Consider the following 23,220-nt stretch of genomic DNA (forward strand, 5'->3'; position numbering starts at 1 on the left):
GAGGAAGGTTGGCTGCCCAAGCTGCTCTTGGCTCAGACAACCACTGGATGCCATTCAACATTTGTGAAAATTCAGCAAGTACAACCAATACACACAAAGGAAGTCTCAAAAATAGTGTGTGTCCAAGCTTCACAGTTGCAACACTTACAAAATTTATACTGAAACTTACTCTCCTTGGAAGTAATTTTAGCACAGCTGTTTTACGTAGGGCGCCATTATACAGTTACGATCAGAGGAATAAAGCATCTGCTGCATGACTTCAAGTTGGCTGCAACTGCTCAGATGCTGCAAGCTGCTCGGGCCAAGGCCTACCTTTGCTTTGAAACATTTGCACACAAAAGTGTCCTAAATATGAGAACTTACCACCAATGAAGGTTGCTTTGAAAGTGCTCCAGGAGGTTGTAGTAGTATGGAGTATAGCTCCTGCTGTAGAAGCTGAAGCAATTCTTTCCTTAGCACTACCACTGATCCAGCACAAGAAGATGAATCCTCACCAAGAGGCAGGGAAGAGAGCAAGCCACTCTGGCTTGCTGCAATTTCCAGCAGCTTCTTCTAGTCATTGAAGAACTGACATGAGTACATATATGGCTGTGCTCTCCCACTTTCACATACTAAAACAAAGGTAAGAGCTGTTTCAAAAGTGCTCCAGAATTCAAACTTTGAAATCTGCAGATTTGAAATGCTCATAATCATGGTGGAAAAGACCCATCTCCAAATTCAGTTCAGTAATAGTTAAAACACTGCAATGTGTAGAAATTTACACTGAAAATGTAAATCTGCTATGGAGGGTTCTCAACCTTTTGGAGCAGATATATGGCGCTTAGGCAGGAGGAATTGCTGGGGGGGGGGGAGAATTCCTCCATGATTCGCTTATGGAAGACTTAGCTGTCAATGTACTGATATCCTCATAATTGTGAAGCAAGCAGCACAAGTGGTTTTAGATGGTTCATGCATGGTTAGGAGGAGACATCTTAGGAGAGGCTTTTCCTCTTCAGTGATGCCAAGGGTCCTAAAAGAATGAAGCCCTAGGTAGTATCTAGCTTGTCTATTGGCAAACATGGCTCAGTGTACCACAGGCACTGACACTTCCACCTGTCATCTTTAGGTTTTGGAAAACCAAAAATGTACAATTTGCCACAGCAAATATACACAGCACCAAGACAAGAGTGATTGGAGGCTACTAGTTTCAGTCACATTGTTCACATAAACAAGTGTATATATCCCCCCCTTGACTAGATCAGGGTGGTTGTATTTAAATATGATGTATGTAAGCCTCTAATCTTTCACAGTAAGAAGAGACATGGATGTACGTACATGTACCTATATGCATGAAACTGTAACAAAGTTCAAGCTTTTGCACTCGGGCCGTTTAAAGACTGCCCTGGCCTTTTTAACATAGTACACAAGACATTGTGGAAATTGTGTAGCATGAAATATATTTTGTAAGAATCCAAACCAACAGGGTGAAATGAACAAAACATATTAAAGTAGCCACAGTTAGCTGTTCTCTAGGTTATAAAGGGTATCATTGACATTTCAATACCATTTATAGTTAAGTAACTTCATGTCGGATGTCACATCTACCAGTTCAGAGAAGGCTGCCAATTCATTAAATATTTATGTACTTAGAGCACTTACTGTGTCTTTCCTTACAAGTTCAACTAATAGAATCAGGCTGTCCATTGTAAAATACTCAAGATTATACCATTAACGCAATAATATGTTTGCTAGTCATGCTACAACAGAAGGTTTTATTTAGGTCATTTAGAGAATTCTGGCAACTGAACTTTTGCCAGCTCATGGACATAATCTTCAAAGTATAGGCTCCATGTAACTCAAATACAAGTAATACTTTAATAGCAATAACTTACAGATACAAACTAATGATGAACTACAATTTCACAAAGAATTGTAAACATTTTGCACAACTGTCAGTCCTGTCTTTTAGCAAAGTGCTCTTTTGATGATAAATAAATTAAACAAACACATAGCTAGAATGGACTACTTCCAGACAATACAAAAAAAAGGTGTTTCTCTTTAATAAGTCTTGTAAACATATTTATGGAGAAAGCCATAAAAGTGTCTTGCAGGCCAACTATACTTACATACCTGGGCAACAAAATCGTCTTCAAAATGCTTTGGATGTCATTTAAAGTTTAAACTGAATACAAGTACAGTGGGTATCTCAGGGGTACCTCTTTAGTCTCATGTCCCTGAAATAAATGAGTTAACTGTGACTTATCGGCAGTTGTGTCATTGAATGGGGTAGCAAAGGCTGGAGTCCAAGAGCAGAAGGTGAATGAGCTACAAAAATAGAAAGATTTGCTGGTCAGCCTAACTAGAAGTATAAAAAAATATTACTTGTGAGTACAAACCCAACTGCACTGATATGGCTGGGATACCAGCAAGCAGCACCCATTTCACCAGCTGGTACTAGCGCTCATTTCTAGAATGACAGTGCCCCCCCCCATGTCTTTATACCCTGGGCAGTGCCTGTTTCCAGATGAACTCTTTTATACATACAACTTTGCAGTTTGTGAGGAAGGTATCTTATTACAAAAATGCCTAATCCCACTGAATACAGTTCAAAACTATGCATAAAATGGGCCCATTGCAGCAAAACGACAACAAAATTGTGTGGTATCTTAAAGAGCCACAAATTTCATTATGGCACAAGCTATTGTGAACTACAATACTTTTCAGATGCATCTGCAGCTCCCTAAAGCTTATGGCTCACTAAAGATTTCATAGCATTTAAGATGTCACGAGGCTTGCTTTATTATAATATGAAGCCCTTTACAATAAAGCCTTATTTGAAAGATGAAAGCTATTTAAACTCTGTCTAATTAGGCTTTCTTCCTTTCGATTTAAGGAAAAGTTTCTAGCTTGACATAAACCTTTTGTGTATGCAGGATAACAGAATTGTGGTGAACTTTAAGTGCTATATAAAGAGTATTTTCCCCCCATAAAGTTTTGAATACAGCATTCCCGTACAGAAGTCCATAAGAACATGCATTAAAAAAAAGAAAGAATTGTGAACATTTTTAAATGTAAAAAGGTGAGCATGAAAATGTAATTTGGGGAGGAAAGATCTGTGGGTCATTATTCAGAGATCCTCTGCTACAATAAAGAGCCCGAGATATTGTCAGTTTCAAAGGCATGGTCAAAAAAAAAAAAAGCCATAACACGCAAAAGGCCTAAGCTTATGCAAGGCTATCACTTATTTCCCCAAACTAGGGACCAGAACTTGCCAAACAAAACAAAAAAGGTATGGTGTACCTCTGCACACACGGAAGCAAAACCAACAGCTTTGACATCCCGACTTATGGGCTATATGCTATCATGAGCACAGAGAATACATGGAGAGTTTTTGCTTGCTTTCCAAGCAAAATATTTTTTATCAACCTCTCTCTGCAGCAGAGTACTAGGGACAACAACCTGAAAAGCTAGAATGTATTTGTCATCTAACAAATTTCTATCCTGCCTTTTAGAAAAAGTCTCACAAGGTGGCAAACAATATAAACAATAAAATTTACAAAATATTCCAATCAAACACAGAAAAACAGTACAAGAATTTCCCAAGAATACCAGACACAAGAATGAGTATGTCTTTTTTTTGGGCTGCCTGTGGGTTGCATGGTGCCCAACCCTGAGCAAAAGGGTGCATTTCACATTTTCTTCTCTCAAGTCTATGAAGTAATTATCGCATGCTACTGTACCTACCATCCATGAAATTATGCAGAGCATTTAGCATTGTCGCATCCTGGGGTACATAGGCCGAGTAGCCCATTTCTTCTAACATTGGTGGAGAAAGCCTGGAAGGCTGGACTGTTGTAATAGGAGTAGACGAAGAGTGATTGGGGCTAACGTGTTTCTTGTGGCGTGCTCTGCAGTTTTGAAACCACACCTAGGCACAAAATGGAAAGACACAAAAAGATGCACATCGTATTCGTTATCTGGCATTTAACTACATCAAAGAAACAAAGTATTTAAAACCATTGAGGGCCTCTTCCATATAAATGCCAGTGCAACTTTTTCCCTGTGTGTGCTCTTTACTGAGGCCAGGTAGACCCAAATTAAAAATAAGATACATCGAACTTTAGTACAACCAACAAGTTGGGGGAGCTTCTAACATGGGCTCCTGGTGTCAGTGTTCACCACGGGTCACTAATCACTCACATTGCTGCTGGCACATGCAAGACAACCCTAAATTATGTTCCTTCAGCAATGTGAAAGTATGTGATGGAAGACATTAGATGTGCATTTTCTTCCTAAAGAAACAACAAAACAAAAAAACAAAATCAATGCTTCAGGACTGCTGTAAAAGACATCACACAAGGTCTACTCTAGCTAAGGAATACTGATCAATAGAAAAACTGTTCTTTGGAGCTTTATGCTGCTGAGAAGCTCTGCTCACAGTACTTGTGAAGTAACTGCAGTACAGTTACCTGTATCACACGCCTGCTCAAGCCTGTTCTTTCTGCCAGTTTTTGGAGTGTTTGTGCATCTGGATTGTTGTCCTGAGCAAACTGTGCTTGCATTACCTGGAAAATGCAAGAAGTATTTTTTTATTTTTAAACTGTAATTTTTTTTTAATGTACTAGCCAGACTGCATAAGTAAACAAGATGCAGTCATATAGCTCCAACCTCCAACAGCAGTTTTGAGGAGTGCATTGTCCACATAAAAGACTTCTAAACCACATCAAGGCAGGCTAAGCTAACCCAATGACCAGATTAGCTCCAGCACTAGAATACAACATTACGTGAAAGAAAGAAAAAAATCAAAGCAAGATTCCAGCTCATTTGTTACTGAGAGCTGGTTTCATGTGACGACATCATCATTATTCAATCAGATCATATCCATTTTATGTGACACTTGTATTACAAAAATGCACCTTCATGTGGCAAGAACTAGTTGTTGCCCTATCAGGGCCTCCTTTACAAAATGTTTGCAAATATGAACAATGTTAGTATGAAACAGAACATGGAAGAAATTAGAAATGGCTATACTAATTTTTGCAAAGGCAAGGCGCATTAAGGCACATTCATAGCACATATACACCACAGGGCATGGTTAAACGTAACCTCCTGGTGAAGTTACCATGCCCAAAAGTGTACTGTGTGAATCCTACTGTGAAATGATTTTTGAAAATTAGCTTTTACTCTTCCCTACTTCTTTCAGGAGCTTATTCAAGTTGAAAGTGGATTTTTTGATTAGTGTATATTATTGTTAATTTGATCTCTAGTTCTGCACTGATAGTTCAGGAACGCACAGACAAACTATAGTATGCCATAAGCCTTTTCTGATGAACATTATAAAAGAGATAAAGGGCCATTACTTTACATTTTTTGAATGAAAACCTCATGGCCATTTTGGTATGGAAGGATTGAAGTTTAATTGAGTCAAGATACTTCTACACCTAGCTGTAAACTACTGGAGTTACTGATGGCTGGGTAGACAAGTCAACTGAATATTCAGTTGTTGATATCAGTACCCCAAAGTTATGACTTATATAAATTGTAACTGGACTTCCCCTTCCTTTCTAGATGCAACACAATGGGCTGAACCCAGAGCTACATGAGTGAATTTTCATGCATAAAATATTCCTACTCCTATAAAGGGCAAGGAAATGAGATTCTTGTCAATTCCATTAACCACTGCAGTCCTTTGAGGAAATTGCCAAATAATAACTCCAAATTAAAAAGTATTACATGTGTTTAAGGCAATTAAATGTTTGCTACCTAAATATTATTTGGTATTTTTAGATGTGGAAAAAAAGAGGTGCTGTTTACAACTTTAAAAGTAGAAGACCTAAACCATGGGTAGGCAAACTAAGGCCAGGGGGCCAGATCTGGCCCGTGGGCGGTCCTGGAATCAGCATGTTTTTACATGAGTAGAATGTGTCCTTTTATTTAAAATGCATCTCTGGGTTATTTGTGGGGCATAGGAATTCATTCTCCCCCCCCCCAATATAGTCCAGCCCCCCACAAGGTCTGAGGAACAGTGGACCGGCCCCCTGCTGAAAAAGTTTGCTGACCCCTGAACTAGACTCAGTGCATAAATAGTCCTATGGCTCAGATCAAAACACCTGTTTATGCACACGCAAGTGCTTTCCTGAATCTGCTGAAGCGAACCTATGTTGTATCGCCTGAGCAAAACTTCAAATACTGCGTGTCTGAAGCTCCTGTGGTATTATTTAACAGATGCTGGTAGAGGTGAGGAAAAGCTGTTTTGAGGGCTAAAAGCTCTGCTGTACATATGGAGTTTCCTGTGTATCCATTGCACTACCTGTTGCAACATTAAGGCTGCTGTCTTATGCCTGTTTACATGTCAGTAAGCCTCACAGAACTCAGTGGGCTTACATCTAAGTGGACATGTCTAGGACTATATGGAAGGCAATTTTAACATTCTGAACAGACAGGCCATTGCTTCTCACCTAAAAACTTAAACAGCCACTTTTATATACACATAATAATGTGGATGTTAGGATCCAAAATTAGGTTATTTCCCACATATGTAAGTAATACCAGAAATACCAGTACACCAGAAATAAATATTTTGAATAGGAACTGAAAACTTTTATGCCAGCAAACTTTAGATTAATTTCCCCCTTTTTCTGTTCAATTTTTGCTTTCTAATTGTTTTTTATCAATAGAAATGTACCTAATCCTGTTTTATTAGACTGCTTTTAATTTTAAGAGATTGTAAAGCAATGTGGAAGTTGGCATTTTGCCTTAAAAGGGGCAACTTAAGATTCAATGCGCATAGGATTTATTTATGCTTATATGGCAGCAAAGGTACTAAGCTACTGAACAAGAATGAATTATAAAGCAGAAAGTGGAAATAGGCAGGTGCTAGAGTGGTTGTGATAAGGAACTGCAAGTTTATCTACCACAGAATAAAAGTAGTTAACGGAACTCAGGGGTAGCATAGGAGAATCCCCCCCCCCCCGGAGCACAAAGACATCAGTTTTGCAAAGTTCATACTGACCCCACCATTGCTAAGCTTCAGCCTCTGCTTATCTGAACTTGACAGTGATGCCTGTGCTGAAGAGCCATGGTTTTGATTGCCACTTGGGTTTGGCAGCTATGGTGAAATGCAAGACACTGAAAATATCTGTTTCCTGTAAAGTTATATTCTGCACATTTTCTAGGACTTCTCTTCATGTTACACAGAACTGAAACTATTTAGTCTCCTATTATAATTATGTGTAGTGATGGAAATGTCTGGTTTAATGAATTTCATCAAGTAGTCAAAACAGATCAGCATTTACATTTCCACTTTACAGAATTACCAGCTGCCTTCTGGGAAACAGAAACGCTGAAGAGTAACTATTTCACATGGAACAACAGCTAACACTTGCAAGAATATTCCAGAAACATGCTGTGCCTTTGACACCAGGAGAAATATCTGCAGTGGAGAGAATTTCTTCATAACCAGCTATATTTAATATAATTATTAAGTGATGCAGAGCATAAAGTCATTATCTTCCCCCCTCCCACCCCACCCCAACAACCCACAGCTGTATTTCATTAGAGGCATTGTACCATGCCAGGGCTCTACCTGAAGCTGATCTGCTGTGAAACTGGTCCGCGCCCTTTTTGCTGGTTTTGGGTGATTAATGTCTTGTTCTGTTAGCAATGCACCTTCCATACTGATACCATTACCTGAAATTAAAAAGAAGACAAAGTCGAAGTTTTGACAGTACCAACACCAGTCATTAGTTACAGACGTTATGCTAAAATAGACTTCTTGTATTAAGGATATACTTGAATATGGAATTATCAATTTTTCATTATTTTGCAACTCTACATAATTATCTTGAGTTTGTACCAGATTTGGTATTCGATTTTTTAAGCATGTTTCAGATCAGGGTCCTGGCTGCAAGCGCAGGCCTTCATTTTTATTTTGGGCGGGGGAGAGGTGTAGGAAGAGAGTCCATGAACCACCAAACAGGAATATGACATGGCCTTGATTAAAAACCAGTTTTATTCTGAATCGAGTAGAGAGAAAGAATGCTAAATGCTATGGACATAAAAAAAAATCAAGCTCCTTATAGTTCTTGTCAAGGGCTAAATTCAGATCATTTAAACTACAATCCAAATCCCAAGTGGGGAGCAGTAGAGCTTAAAAGGAGAAGCAGAGTCACCGGCAAAGCCTTGCCATTCACACTGGCTGGTGTGGAATGGGAAGAGGGAGCATGAAAGTTGCTATGGCAGAGCTGGTGCATCAATTGAGCCATCATGTGATGGTAGTGGAGTTGGCTCAGGGTCCAGCAGATCCAGGGTGAACCCAGCCCTTCCCCAACCCAGTAACACTCCATTATGGAGCTCTCCACAGTCTGCCACCAACAGAGATCTTGCTGCTGGCCCCTTCCTCCAACTAGCACATTGAGTGGGAGGGATGGTTCTGAGGAGAGTATGGGAAAATGATAGACAATCCAACTCCCACCCCCAAAACCGGTCACAAAGGGGGTTTGAGTTACAGTGTAACTCTATCCGCCCAATGAGAAATGTTTACTACACCACTTCTTCGCAACTGTGGATCAAATGGAACTACATTGCTTGGGAAGGACAAACATGTACAGTGGTACCTCTGGTTACGTACTTAATTCGTTCCGGAGGTCCGTTCTTAACCTGAAACTGTTCTTAACCTGAAGCACCACTTTAGCTAATGGGGCCTCCTCCTGCTGCCGCGCTGCCACTGCACAATTTCTGTTTTCATCCTGAAGCAAAGTTCTTAACCCGAGGTAATATTTCTGGGTTAGTGGAGTCTGTAACCTGAAGCATATTTAACCTGAAGCGTATGTAACCCGAGGTACCACTGTAATGGACTTGGGATACCATGCTTTGAAAAATCTGCAAACTTCAGGAGCAACAGTGGTGCCTCCCCTTTTTTTAATGAAGTGCAAACATAGCACCACTAGCATCCACCTACAAGCAATTATGGCAATCTGAAGTGGCCTGTGTGGCATGGAGAATTTTACTTTGCCAATGCCACAGATTAAAAACACTGGAGGAAAGCAGAGGAGAGGTAAAATGCTCCTTAGAACAAGAGTGAAAACTACAGGTGACCAACTCCTCATGCAATTGCATGCATGCTACATTTATACATTAGTTACAGAGAAAATGATCAAGTTAATCTGGTTTCCAGAACCTACTGGGGTGTGTGTGTGTTTTTCCCTCCACATGAAACAAACAAACAAAAAAAGGAATACAGCCTAGGGACCTAACATCAAGAAGGAGAGTTACCATTTTCAACTTCTCGTTTCAGATTATCCAACATGCAGTCATAATGTACCCTACAGAGGACTTTCTCTTCCACCAAAGCAAACTCCTCCCCTGTGGAAAGCTGCCTTTTGCAGGAGAAGCAGGCAAAGCATGCCAGGTGATACACATTTCCCTTAGCTCTTCGGACCCAGTCAGTGGAATGGATATGCCTGCCGCAGCGAGAACAACGAGTTCCATACCGTCTGTAACAAAAGAAGGGAAGAGAAAATAGCAGCCATTCATCATACAACTGCCACTCAAGTTCGATTATAAAGCTACATTACGGGTATTATGAAGTTCATCATAAATGCTACTAGTCTCATTGAAAGCTGGGATTTGCTTAAGTTCTACTCAACTGCTTCAGAAAAAAAGGAGGATTGCCTGACTTTGCAATTAATGTTTGAACTTTTGAGATGACGTTCCCTTATGTATTCTTGTGGGAATAGAGATCTCATAAGGACAAGTCATACCGCTTTGAGGCAAGTCAGCCCAGGAGCCCTGTTATGTCATACACATGGTGTTACGCGAGATTATATCTTGATGCAGCAGGGGTATCTTTTTAAAAAATTGTGTTTAATACTTGCTATCCAAGTCAGAAAGGTGTTGAGTCAGGCAGTACCCTACACCTTTTTATTCTATAGCTTTCTTTTAAAAAGGTATAGGATATTCCTCCTTACTCCATACATATATTACCACTCTGTGTCCAGGAGATGATAATTTATTACCATTAAGAAAAATAGGAGGGCAACTAATGTTTAATACACAAAACTTTGTGCAATAAAAAGCCCAGCACAAAAGCAGCAATGAAACTACAAAATAAGTGCATCATAACTCAGCAGGAACAGTCCATATAGCTAGGCAACACCATGGAAAGTTTTTTCAGCAGTCGGCTTAGACAAGTAACCAAAAGAATGTGATATTCTTGTGAGGTGGATAGATACCTCTGGGCTAAGTTCTAAGAGTCAGTGGAACCATCAAGGCCTACTTTGCTCCATCAAACTATGAAAAAAAAAACAACAGAGGGAAGCCATAGTAGCGTTTCCCCTCTTTAGCTCAGGCAATGGAGGGAAATATGCAGAGAACAGCTGCTCTTTCAGGTACAAAGAGCCTAGGCCAGAGGTCGGCAATGTGCGGCCCACACTGGCTGTTTAACTGGCCCACAAGCCACCCCAGAACTGAGCTGCCCGCTTGGCGAGTCCTGGAGCACTGTGCTAAACCAGCGCAGCGCGGTGTGGGGACTCACTTCTGCAGCACCGGAAATCATGTCTGCGCACACGCAGATGCCGGAAATCGCAGGTGAGAATCCAGCCCAGGCAAGGTAAACCGACCCCTGGCCTAGGCCATTTAGGGCATTAAAGAGGTAAAAAGCGGGGGGGATGGGACGTTTGCAATACAGGCTGCATTCACATGGGGGTTCATTCCATTTTAATGACTATTAAGTTCCATATTATATTTGCATTTTCACACATAAGCCACTTTTGGAACTATGGTGGAAAATAGTGCAAGCTTTGTGCTCATTTCTGCGTTATTGGCTTTTGGGGGCAGGAGGACGATCTGTTTATAAAAAAAACATGGAAATGAGGACACTATACTCCACTTTAGTTCCAGTTGTGTGAAAGCTAAATAAATAGCAATAATAATAATAATAATAATAATAATAATAATAATAATAATAATAAATTATTTATACCCTGCCCATCCTGCTGCATTTCCCCAGCCACTCTGGGCGGCTCCCAAGAGATTAAAAACAGAATAAAATATCAAACATTAAAAGCTTCCCTAAACAGGGCTGCTTTCAGATAAAAGTCAGATAGTTGTTTATTTCCTTGACAGGGCATTCCACAGGGTGGGCACCACCCCTGAGAAGGCCCTCAAATGTAATTTGGAAATTACCGTATTTTTCGCCCTACAGGACACACTTTTTCCCCTCCAAAAATGAAGGGGAAATGTGTGTGTGTCCTATGGGGCGAATGCAGGCTTTCGCTGAAGCCTGGAGAGCAAGAGGGGTCGGTGCGCACCGACCCCTCTCGCTCTCCAGGCTTCAGGAAGCTATCCGCAAGCCTTGGGAGCCCGCGGGAGTTCCTGCCGGGCTCCCTAGGCTTGCGGATAGCAGCCTGTTTTGGGGGCTGGGGTCGGGGGAAGCTCGGGCTTCCCCCGTCCCAGCCCCGCGCCTGGGGGGAAATAATTCCCCCCCAAAAAAAAAACTAGGTGCACCCTATAGGGCGAAAAATATGGTAACAGTTAGGTGAATGTTGTGAAAGCAGATAGCAGAATTCTGCACCAAATGAATGCCCAAGTAGAGTGCATTGCAGTAATCCAAATGAATTGTTACTAAAGCATTATAATGGCAAGAGTCTGACTAGAGCCATTTTACTACAATATTTTTCTGCTGTTTAGACACTATTCCCCTCCATCGTTGGCACTGAAACAGAAGGACAAATGAGCTGAGAATGGGAAGATGTTGAGAATTAATTCTATTACTCTCACCAGTGTACAAAACAATGTCAAAAAATCAATGCAAGTGAGCACTTGGTGTATTTCTGAAGAGCACCTCACAGTTTCACATCTGTAGACTTCATGGATCTGATAGTCAGTTTTAAAAACTGTTTCCAAGTTCTTTCTCCTGACTTTTCAACAGACATATTAGGTGTTATTCAGGATGAAAGGCCAGGTACTTTTATTACAGTCAGAAACCCCAAGCACTTTAGATAACAAAGGGTGAGTTTCTCCTTACACCTTCAATGGCAGTAGCTTACTCTACCAGCAAAGTATTTCCATGTTTTATCTTGGTCTGCAAAGAAGAAACGGGAGTAGTTTACTCCCCAAAGTGTTGGCATGCAACAGAAATACTTTCCTTCTGGAGGAAACAATTGCAGTTTGCGAGAGTAGATGGAAACAGGAAGATGGCAGTAGGGCTTAATCGAAAACATTTTTTGAAGTTATAATATTGAGATTGATTTCATCAGATTGCAAGTAATTCCAGATAACTACACTCTTCCAGCCATGCTCTATCCCAGACCACCCCATGACGCTATCTATCTATATCTATCTATCTATCTATCTATCTATCTATCTATCTATCTATCTAACAGATCTTCTGCAGCAATTCTTTGAGTCAGGATATATGCAAGTGACATTAAGCACTTTGTTAGCTCAATGGGAGAAATAGGCTACAATCCTTTAATTGAGTTCCATTTAAAAGTGAGTTCCATTTAAAATACATAGGATATGCATAAGATTCTGCTGTTAGATGGACTGCAAAATACTCAGCTTTGAGTATGGTCCAGCCTGTGGTCCGCTTGTTGTATACCTACTTTGAGTTATGCAATCCTTAAATTAAGAAGGGGAACTGTTCCTAAAAAGATTTATTTGGTTTCCCAATTTCTGGCATGAATGCTGCAGGTTTTGCTTGTTTTGTGAGGGCCATATTTTTTTCAGATTTTTTTAAATAACTAAAAATAAACATTTTTCAATTTAAAAAAATTAAGAGGACAAGAAGATGGAAAGGGAATGGTTCAAGAGCAGCTACCCAGAAAGTAGCCTAATAATGGCTACCAAATGACACTAAAGCAGGGATGGGGAACCTGTGTCCTTTTTGGGTATCGTTGGGCTCAACTTCCAACAGTTCTTGCCAGCTCAGCCAATAGTGTGTTTCAGTCATGAGCACTGCTGTGCAAATAAGCCCTCTTTGTACTAGGATGTGTCCATGCACATAAAACACAAAAATCCATGGGTCTACTGTCATAATCTTAGTATTTTGTAATTACAAGATACCACCTGCCCTATAAGACTAAAGAAGAGCGATGGAGGGAGGCAAACAACATCAGGTCTGCTCCAGTTGACTGACCCCCTCCAATAGGGACAGTTTTACATTTCATAGTTTCATATTATAAACCACCTAGAATGCTTTGACAGAAAGTTGATGCATACATGCAATAAACACATACGTAAATAAAGCATAGTATACCTGAAATAGTCTAGTTTGCAGAAAACATCTTTGTCTTTGATATAGCAGCTGGTGTGTCTTCCCAAAGAAGTCCTACATACACTGCAAGAGAGACACCGCACATGCCAGCACAAGTCATTTACCTATGAAAGGAGAAAGAAATTTTACATTCGGTAGCAGTGATTTAAGCAAACTATATAAACAGGGCTTGAAGAAATAAAGTTCACAGTAATACTTAGGACTCTCAAGTGTGAGAATCCACAGATCTAAAAAGCAATCACAAATGGAATTTATAATACTACTACTAGTAGTAGTAATAATAGTAATAATTTTACACCCAAGAGGGGCACAATTCATCAAGAAGTTCTCCACTACAAGCCCTACTGACACAAATGAGTCATGCCAGAGCTCTGTTTAATGCAAGGAAGAAAAGCCACTTGTGGAAATCCAGAAACAGCTTCTCTCCCCAGGGGGACTGTGCATCTACAGTGACCGAACAGAACAGCACAAAAGCATCTTAAGAGAGAGCTGTTTTGTTCCTGGTATTCCCCAATTTTATTCGAGGGGGTGGTTCTGTTGATTTTCCAGTCCTGCTCACACAATTCACCTGAATAAATAAGTTAGCAGCAATGGGTTATTTATTTTCATGCAAATGAGCAATAAGTATTCGTAAGTCAGCATGGGCATAAAGGACTTGAGGCAGAGGCCAAACATACAAATTCTGATTTAAATGTAAAGATGTGATTTTAAGGTACCTTTCAGAAGGAAACACACAAACTAGCTCCTGCTCTCAGGGTTTAATTTGCCTCTGGGAGAATTAAGACTGCAAGTGGCTGGAGTCTCACTGGTAATTTACCTTTGCTTACATAGCAAACAGATATACTGCAAAGTAATAAAACAAGCTTCTAAAAGGTAGAGAAGGGGCAAGTATTCTGGAGGGTGAAGCTCCCATAGGCCTCCTCCAACACCACCCCTGCTGGTCAGGCTATAACAAGGGTGACAGAATAAAAATATAAAGGTGTAGCCTTTACTTGAACAATTTTCAACGACATATCACACGAAAATGAGCTAGCACAAACATGCCCCAAGTCAAAAGCTAGTCAAGACTTTGGACACAAGTTTATATTCAAGTTATTCAAGTTATTCTAGCCTTTAGAATAAGTGTTTGTGTAAGGTTTAACAGAACATTATGGGAAGAGGGCAACATAGCACGGATGACTATGGAGCTGTTTAATCCAGAAAGGCAGTATTAGCTGACACCATATCACCTTGAACTGCACTTAAGGGGTGAAGTTGCCCTGCAGAGCTTACCATTTAAAGCATGAGAAAGTGAAACACTTATTCAGCTTCTTGCTTATTATGAAACTTACCATGGATCATTCACAACCGTAGTGGAGGTTAGCTTGCTTGGCTACATTAAATGATGGAGTTGATGAATGATCCATGCTCTCAAACCAAACAACCGATGTGCAATTGTTGTAGTTTATCACATAGCAAACTATATCCTAGCTGCATTTATTACTTGTGCTGACAAGGTAATAGACACAATCAGAGTGAATTGTGTGAACAGACATGCTTTAATCCTCTGCTAGATCAGTGGCTCTCAAACTTTGCCCCATTGCTTTCTTCAACTCATCCCCAGTGCCCTCTATAGCCTATCTTATAAAAAGCATTATTCAAAACAGTGGTTTGCACAACCCACCAAAGATGATAACACAGTAAAACTCAAAACAGTAGTAATTTTATATTTATTCTGAAAATATAAAAAATGAATTCATAAACTCTAAGCTTGTAATTTAAAGCATATATAGCAAACAATATTGCATGAACTTTTTTTATTGCATTATTAATAAAAACAAAAGGGTGAATGAAATCTATAGCCTAAAATATTTATATGTAGCTACTTACCAAACAAACACAAACTTTCACCTATCACAGATATACAGTAAGGGAATCAGTTACCTATTACCAATGATTGGGTACCTTGCAACAATTCAGAATTGCAAATAAAAACAAATGTGACCAAAGGAAATGGCTTTGAAAGTGATAAGAGCAATAAAACATGAAATACCAAGGTGGTGTTTTTTGCTCTAGTGCTCTAGCCAGGCCTTTGTAAAGAAGCAATCAAAGGCTTTGGAGTGGCATAACGCCAGCACCCACCCTTACCCCCACGCCTCTTAGTCCCGTCCTCCCCGGGGAGATACCATCCACTTGGTGAACCACTGTACTAAGTTTTAATAGCAAGAATAAAGTTTTCAGAAAATTTGTAGCTCAATCGATTGTCACTTGGCGATTTGGTAATAACCCAAGATACAGAACACTAAATAGATATATTAGTTGTCCACTAAGCCATTTCAAAAATGCCAACAGCCTTACTAAAGAAACCCTATGAAACAAGAATTTAACGTTTGATAAAGTTAGAGGGATGATCAAATCAGTGAAGTCAGATGCTGAAGGAAAACTAATAGTCCTTGATGGTAATTCATCACTGTATTGGTTTAAAAAATGAATTTTTAAAGTTCTCTGTTGTTTAAGGTGCAGTGTTGTAACTGAAAGTTTGGAGTTTTGAATACAGTTTTGAACTACCTTTGATCACATAACAGTCACGTAACTGACTTACCATGACCTTCTGAAATGAGCACGATGTACACAAAAGATACATAAACAACATTGCCTAAGCCTTGAAACAGCATAAACAATCCTACCAACTGCAATTGAACCCTGCTTGCAGAGTTTACCATTGTCGATTGTCAGTGGTATTTGCTGTAACTGTATAAACATATTCCCCACGCTAGAAGAATTTACCAGTAAGCTACAATGCAACACTCCTGTGTTTGTTTCTTCAATAATGGGAAGAGGGAAAGAGTATTTGCCACATTGTTTTCCCCGAGTTGGAAACAAAGTCACATCAGTGAAAAAGATTAACTACCTAATTCACAAACAAGCATCATTCTCTCTCTCTGACTTCACCATCAGTGCTAGGAGCAGCAGTACGGAGGGCTACGGAACATGTTCATAACAACTGAAGTCAAAGAAGCACAGAGCTTCAAGGGTCCCCGAAATCATCTGCTCCAACTTCCCAATGCCTCCAATGAAGAAGAGTCCATCAGCTCCCAAGGAACCATGCTACAGCGCTGAACAGCTCAAGAGGTTTCTTCTAATGCTGTACAATTGCAATTTCACTCCGTCTTGCACAACAGCCTCACGTCTCCCATTAATAGTCTTTCTTCTAGGGCGGCTAAACACAACCAGCTCTTTCAACCATTCCTCATAGGATTCGGTATCTAGACCCACTTTGATATATGGATTGCTCTCCTCCGAGCACCCTCCAGCTTGGACCTCTTGATGTGCGGCACCCACAACTGGACACAGAACTCCAGATGCAGCCTAATCATCACAAGTTTGATCTGCAGCATAAACAATTAATAGTCCTATGTAGTATTACCATTTTATCCTTGCAGTCTGCATCATGTTACTTTTTAATCAGCAGTTGGAAACATTTTTGGGGACCTCAAGCCGTTTTATGCTAAGGGTTCACTCTTCATTCAAGTGTTTGACTATGATCTGGAAGACTAGGATTTTAATCCCCACTTGGTCATGAAGCTCACTAGGTGGCCCTGTGCCAATCACAAACTCTCAGCCTAACCTACCTCACCGGATTGTTGTGAGAGAGAAAAGGAAGGGGGGAGAATCATATACATGAGCTTGAGCTCCTTGGAGAAAAGGTGGGGTCCAAATGTTGTAGTAGTAGTAGCAGCCGCCTCAGTCCAGTATATCTGAAGGAGCGTCTCCACCCCCATCGTTCTGCCTGGACACTGAGGTCCAGCGCTGAGGGCCTTCTGGCAATTCCCTCACTGCGAGAAGCCAAGTTACAGGAAACCAGGCAGAGGGCCTTCTCAGTAGTGGCACCCGTCCTGTGGAACACCCTCCCACCAGATGTCAAAGAGAACAACAACTACCAGACTTTTAGAAGACATCTGAAGGCAGCCCTGTTTAGGGAAGCTTTTAATGTATGATGCATTATTGGATTTTTATTATTTTGTTGGAAGCCATCCAGAGTGGCTGGGGAAGCCCAGCCAGATTGGTGGGGTATAAATATTATAGCAAACAGGAACAGTGGTCAGGGATGATGGGAGTTGTAGTCCCAAAACATCTGGAGGGCCGAGTTTGCCTATGCCTGTGTTATACCAAACTTCAGATGACAAATATCCACTCCCATATTCTGTGTGCAGATATACTGCAACGCTCACACACAATAATTTCCCCAATGTACCATGTTGGCAAGATAAACCCAAAAATTATCTTTAAAATCTTGTTTCATGCCTGCTTCCTAAATTCCTACATTAGCTGCCAGGCAATCACAGAACTTCTGGCAAACAAAAAAGGAAGAAAGAGAAAGATACAGACTAATCTCCTTTCAAATACAGAAGCCGGCAGTTGCACCTCCATAAGCCCATCCATATAATATTACAATTATAATCAAATATTAAGTAAGAATATCAAATGTAATTTCAGGTTGGGTTGGGGGTTTTTTGTGTGGGTTTTTTTTTTTTTTTGAGGTGCCAGAAATTAAAAGCACCACAAGAAAATACATATCTAATTGAGATTTGTTTTCTGCGCTGGTGGTTATGATCACTGGGGATTTCAGAAATAGTGTTTCTTCATCCAAATTTTGAAAACTGGTAATTTACTTTTATGTCTCCAGCAAGCTTAAAGCAATGGAACACATTTATTCCTAATACTGCAAGTGCAATCTATTTTGAACACACAACCTCCTTAGATTATCTGGCCAGGTCAGATGAATAATTTAAATTTTATATTCAGCCAGGAGAAGACCTTTTACTAAGGCACCATTTCATGAACCAAACAGCAGGATAAAATATATGCATTTTACAACAAGTGACTCTGCATTATGCTTCCAGATTTGTTTATATTTAACTTTCCACTTCAGATTTTAAAAGTATGGATGCTATTGAATACTGCAATTCTACACACATTAACCTGAGAGTAAGTCCTATTGCAGCCAATGAAGTAAGCTCCTAGGTAGACATTTATTGTATTGTGTTTGTAAAGTGGTATTTAAGACACTTCAGGAGTGAGCAGGGAAAAATTAAGCTATTTCCTAGTTTCAGCATGGCCCAGATTTGGAGCCTCTTACAGAAATCTACTGACAAACTCAAGACAGTCTAATGATTGTGAAATCCAAATTATCTGGCTTTTTACAACAAAACCAGACTTCAGTTTTGATTAGTGGCTACTAACCCATGATCTAGTGCACATATGACATTTATAAGCCGAAGAGGAAACTTCACTTGAGTAAGGCAGCTTTTAAAACCTGCAACATAATTCTGAGTTTGAATTTGTCAAAACAGTGCCCCTGTTTTGTAGCAAATATGTGCACTAAACAAATGATCCTAAATATAACACCAAAGGTTAAGAGTAGCCCAGTAGTCAAGGAAACAAATTGTGACTGCAAAGAAATAGTGTTGCAAATTTAGTGAGCAAATCTCCTTAAATCTGTAGTGATTTCAGCTTTTAGATTTCTTAAATATCCAAGTAAAGTGAAACAAGTTACTTCAATTCTAGGAGCAGCGTGGAAAACCTCTGCAAAGGCCCATAGCATTTTCTAGCAGTACTTTTTGGAAGTGTTTTCCTGCAAAAGAGCTTTTAAAAAAACAAACTCGTTCAAAAGGTACTATTGACCCAAGAAGCGTGCGTTTTAAGTAACTTTTGATCACCTGCTGGAAAGCACAATCTCTCGTCGTCCCGAGTGTCTATCAGGAGGTGATCCTTTCAGGAGAGCAAAAAATCTGGGCTCCTGGCGGACAGATTGGCCTTCCTTGAAGCCCCAACTGTGAGCTCGAAGCCCATTCATTTCCCGCTCCAAGGCCCAGACTTGCAAGGCCCTCCAACTCACCTTCAGAAGGTACTTGTCGATTATCTCCTGGCCGCAGCTGCTGCAGATGCACTTGCTGGGCGCGCATCCGCCCGGGCCCGAATTCAGCGAGCGCGGAGAAGACGAAGAGGGCGAGAGCGGGGTGGACGGCGAGCACGAATCCTCGTCTCCGGCAACCTCGGGGCTCACCTGCACACGGACACGAGCGGATTAATACACACGGGCCTGCGACCCCTCCCCACGGGCCTGTTTCCCTCAGGAGCCTCTCCGAGGTAACTATCGTCCTCTCCCCGCCGCCCAATCATTAGACCCAGCTGCCAGGGCGAGCGCTCCCTCAAACCAGCCGCCTCGGCCCAGGTTCCCCGTCAATACTATTGATAAAATAACCGATAGTAGTGAGAGGAGCTCCCCCTCAGTTCCTCCTGCGGTTGAATATTCTCTGCCTGGCGCCCTTCGTGTTTGTGCCCCTTCGCCCTCACAAATCTCCCTCAGAAGAGAAGCCAACCCGACCTGAAGGTCGGGGCAGGTGGGAGAGACTGCGAAGCCACGCGCCCGCCTGGCCGCCGGCTAATGCCCCGTTCCGGCCTTTCTCGCGCTGCCCACACACAAAGAGTCCCCTGTCGCCTCAGACACGCCGTCTCTCCTTCAGCTCCCTTCACGGACTAGGAGGAAAGTCCGTTTCTCGTCGCTCCATCCCACCCGCGTCTCGCTGACTTACCAGGCCCGTCTCTCCCGCGCTTTTCCGTCTTCTCCCAGTCGCGGTCGCCGCCGCCGCTGCTACTGCTACTCGCCCACACTCCTCAGCCATGAGCCTCGGGAACTGCGAAGAAAGACCAGACGGCTAAGCTCGCCGAAGGCCGCCGAAAACTGAGGCTCGTCATAGGAGAAGGAAAGAGGGGCTGCCGACCATCCTTCCCTCCCCTCCAGCCAAAACTAAACGGCGGCAATTAGGGGGCGAAGTCGGCCCCGAGGCATAAGCGCTTCAATGGGGCCCTTGAGCACTAATTGCCGCTCCTCCAGCAGCAGCCCAAGACCTCGCCCGCCCGGCGCTCGTGCCGGGCACGATTTAAATGAAAATGCCTCAGCTTGCGCGGCCTCCAAATACCCTCCGCAATTAGAGCCCGCCTTGCCAATTCCAGCTTGGGGCCTCCGAGGTGTAAATTGCCACTTAAGCACTCGAGCCGAAGTCAACAGGCCGAGGGGCTGCTGCTTAGACTCGAGGATTTATTTATTTCGTTAAGCTGAGGGCACAAAAAAAGGGGGGAAGAGGAAGAAGGGAACGTCACCAGAAGAGAAAGGAGGAGAATAGAAACCAGCCAGCTGAATTTAATTCGGGGGGTCATTAAACACAATGGCCCCCTTGGCCAATTTGGAGGGAGGGCGCGCGCTTGATGAAGCCGTTTGGCGCGGCCGAGGCCGAGCGAGGCGAGGGACAAAAGCGCTCGCGCCAACTCCGCCAGGGCGCTGCGCTCGCCTCCATTAGGCGCGCGGAACAAAGCCGGCGGAGGGCGACCCTCGGCCCGTCAAGCCCGCAAAGTCGCAATGCAATCCTGAACCCGATTACTGTTTCCAATGGAGCTTTGCTCCCTGGCAAGGGATGCCACCTCGATGCGGATTAATTACCCCGCAATCCCAGCGGTTAAGATGTCAGTGAATGTGGGCGATGCATGTCCGATCCACCTGAATCGCCAAGATGAAATGTGAGAGAGATCATCTGGAGCGGAGTAGCGGGCACTGCGCCCTCCTACATTATCCCTGACCATTGGGCGCCGGGGCCGGGGCGAAACGGAGCCCAACCCGATCTAGAGCGCCCCGATCCGGGGTATAAATGGGTCTGCCCAGAGTAGCCTCGTGGAAGGAGGCAGAGCTAGTTTCGGGGATACATTCCTGACCCCGCGTAATAATTTTATCCGGGTTGCAGCTAGTCCACCGGCTCCTTGCTTTGCCGAGATCTTTGCGACGGAAGAGGCTGCGCGCCATCCACCGTCCCGGGCCTACACAGAAGCCAACCCTGCATGTTTCTATGGGACTTGCTTCCCACCGGCGTCTATAGATGCAGCGCACGATTTGACATTTCCCATGCGCAGGTAAGCAGTATAAAGCACAATGGAAAGAGGCAGGAAGGTTACAGCAAAAAGGGGGGCACTATCCCCCAGAACCCTTAAAAAGCCAACCCCAACCCAACAGGCTCTACTCGAGCCCTTGCAAACAATTTGCTCTGGTTTAAATGTCTTTTCGTTTTGGCTCAAGCAAGGCTTCTATTTCCATCTGTCATGGGTGCTTTAGCTGAAATTCCTGCATTGCGAGGGGGTTAGCCTAGATGACCCCCAGGCCAGGGGTCCCTTCCAGCTCTACGGTTTTATGATTCCAGTGAATAAGTATATTGCATTCATTTTTAGAATTCCTTGAACAGAGACTAGGAAATGCGGCGGCCCTTGAAGGTTTGGCTCGTGGTCTGGTTTAAGGCTGCTTGCGATCACTTACCCCGGAGTAGCCCCATCGAAGGCAGCCGAGCTAGTTTGGAGGATTCTGACCGCGCCGATCGCCACAGATGTACGGGGGGGACCCAAAACCGCTGGAATTAACTGCCTTTTAAAAGAGGGGTGAACGGGAGGCAGATACGAGTCTGCTGGCAAGTCCTTGGGTGGTTTGCAAAGGACTCCTGGCTACCAACTGCTGAGCAGCAGCAACGAAAAGACTTGCCCACCCCCTCTAAATTATGCTGCCGACACGGAGGGATGTATGGATGCGTTGGTGGGTGGACCGGCCGCGAGCTCCCATCAGTTCTGATAAACTCAATGCAGATTCTTCAATTCTAAACGGTTTGAGTTGGCACCAAAAGAAAAAGTAGGTCATGCAAGCCTCACGTCTGTCACCCGCTTGCTTTAGGGACAGTTCGAAGCGAAATCGGGGCACGGTAAAAAAAAATCCTCAAAAGCCAGCGATGCCTTAAGGGACTACTCCGTTGTATGAAGTCGAAGCGGCGTCCTTCGTAAGAAGTGGAAGCGGTGTCAGTCCTCCGTGCACCAAATATTCGATTTCTCTCCTTCCCCTGCAGACGTTTCCTACTAAACTTGTTTTCGTGTGCTCGCGCGCGCTTTTCTTTATTTCTTTTTTCCCCTTTTCAGCTGGAAATTCAGGTATTTGTTTATATTTTAGATCTACAGTTAAAAAACAAACAAAAAAACCCCCCGAAGCTTTCCACACACAGACACACCAAGTAAAGGGTGTCAAGCGCTTACAGACGTTAGGTGGAACCGTGCCAATTTGCCTTCAGGAGTGGAAGGGGAAAGCGCTTCCACCACACGAAAAAGCGCATTTCAAAGGAAGAGGAGGGGTGGGGGTGGGGATACTTTACAAAATTACGAAATATAATTAAAATAACATTGGGGGGGGAATTCCTGGACGGGTCTTAAGCTGCGATGAGCAAACCGCTTAACGCGAAATATTCGCCCCCCGCTGCAATGAAATGAAACTACTCCGGAGCAAAGGGCATAGCAGCTGGTATCTCTGGGGGCAAATTCGGATCCACTCCACTTTTACACAGACTGCGAGGGAGGCAATCCGCTTAAGGAAAAGGGTCTCTCGTCTTCGCAGGGGGAAGAAGAGGCAGCGGGCTCACCTTTTCCGTCGCGAGGCGAAGCGCAGGCACGTCTTTGTCGTCCAGTTTACACACAAACATCTGGTTGCTCTTCCAATACATGGCACTGGGCTGCGAGCGCTCCTCACATACCAACTCCAGAAAGGACGGAGCCCCCACTCCCTCCCTTTCCGCGCAGGAGAAAAAGGAAAAAAAGGAAAAAAGCGACTTGGGCGAGTTTCGAAAAGTATCAAGGAGGAGATAGCCAACGCCCGGCCCTCCTCGTCGGCCTCCAGTCCTTGCTCCCCCTCGTCTTCTCCGCTTCCCTCTTCCCGAGCTCCCTACCCGACTCCACTGATGTCAGACCCTGGAGGGGGGGAAAGTTTTGTTTTCAAGTGGGTGGAACCTCTTCCCGCAAAAGCCTCTTGGCTGGCTGCTGGAGCCTCACCTCCTCGTGTAAAACCCGCCTTCTGTACATGTTCAGATCTTTATCGCTACAAGCAAGCGCGCTCCAGGGAGCGGGTTTTT

The 23,220-nt window shown here is 42.9% G+C and overlaps 1 protein-coding gene across 3 annotated transcripts; it reads right to left on the minus strand.

Moving 5' to 3' along the window:
- Positions 1-1,419: 1,419 nt before the first annotated feature.
- Positions 1,420-23,193, minus strand: LHX8 (LIM homeobox 8). 3 transcript variants are annotated; one of them, XM_053392038.1, is made up of 9 exons: positions 22,735-23,192; positions 19,831-19,932; positions 19,134-19,301; positions 13,238-13,359; positions 9,253-9,473; positions 7,565-7,668; positions 4,449-4,544; positions 3,724-3,907; positions 1,420-2,304 (listed from the first exon to the last, which is right to left on the minus strand). In XM_053392038.1, exons 1-9 carry the CDS (start codon positions 22,813-22,815, stop codon positions 2,228-2,230), a joined length of 1,155 nt encoding a protein of 384 aa, XP_053248013.1. In that variant the 5' UTR covers positions 22,816-23,192; the 3' UTR covers positions 1,420-2,227. The 3 variants fall into 3 exon arrangements, with proteins under 3 accessions (XP_053248013.1, XP_053248014.1, XP_053248015.1); XM_053392039.1 differs by lacking the exon at positions 22,735-23,192 and adding an exon at positions 21,597-22,722; XM_053392040.1 differs by lacking the exon at positions 4,449-4,544 and having other exon boundaries at positions 22,735-23,193.
- Positions 23,194-23,220: the final 27 nt, after the last annotated feature.

This window comes from Podarcis raffonei, chromosome 6 (assembly GCF_027172205.1).
Source record: "Podarcis raffonei isolate rPodRaf1 chromosome 6, rPodRaf1.pri, whole genome shotgun sequence".
Classification (NCBI taxonomy): domain Eukaryota; kingdom Metazoa; phylum Chordata; class Lepidosauria; order Squamata; family Lacertidae; genus Podarcis; species Podarcis raffonei.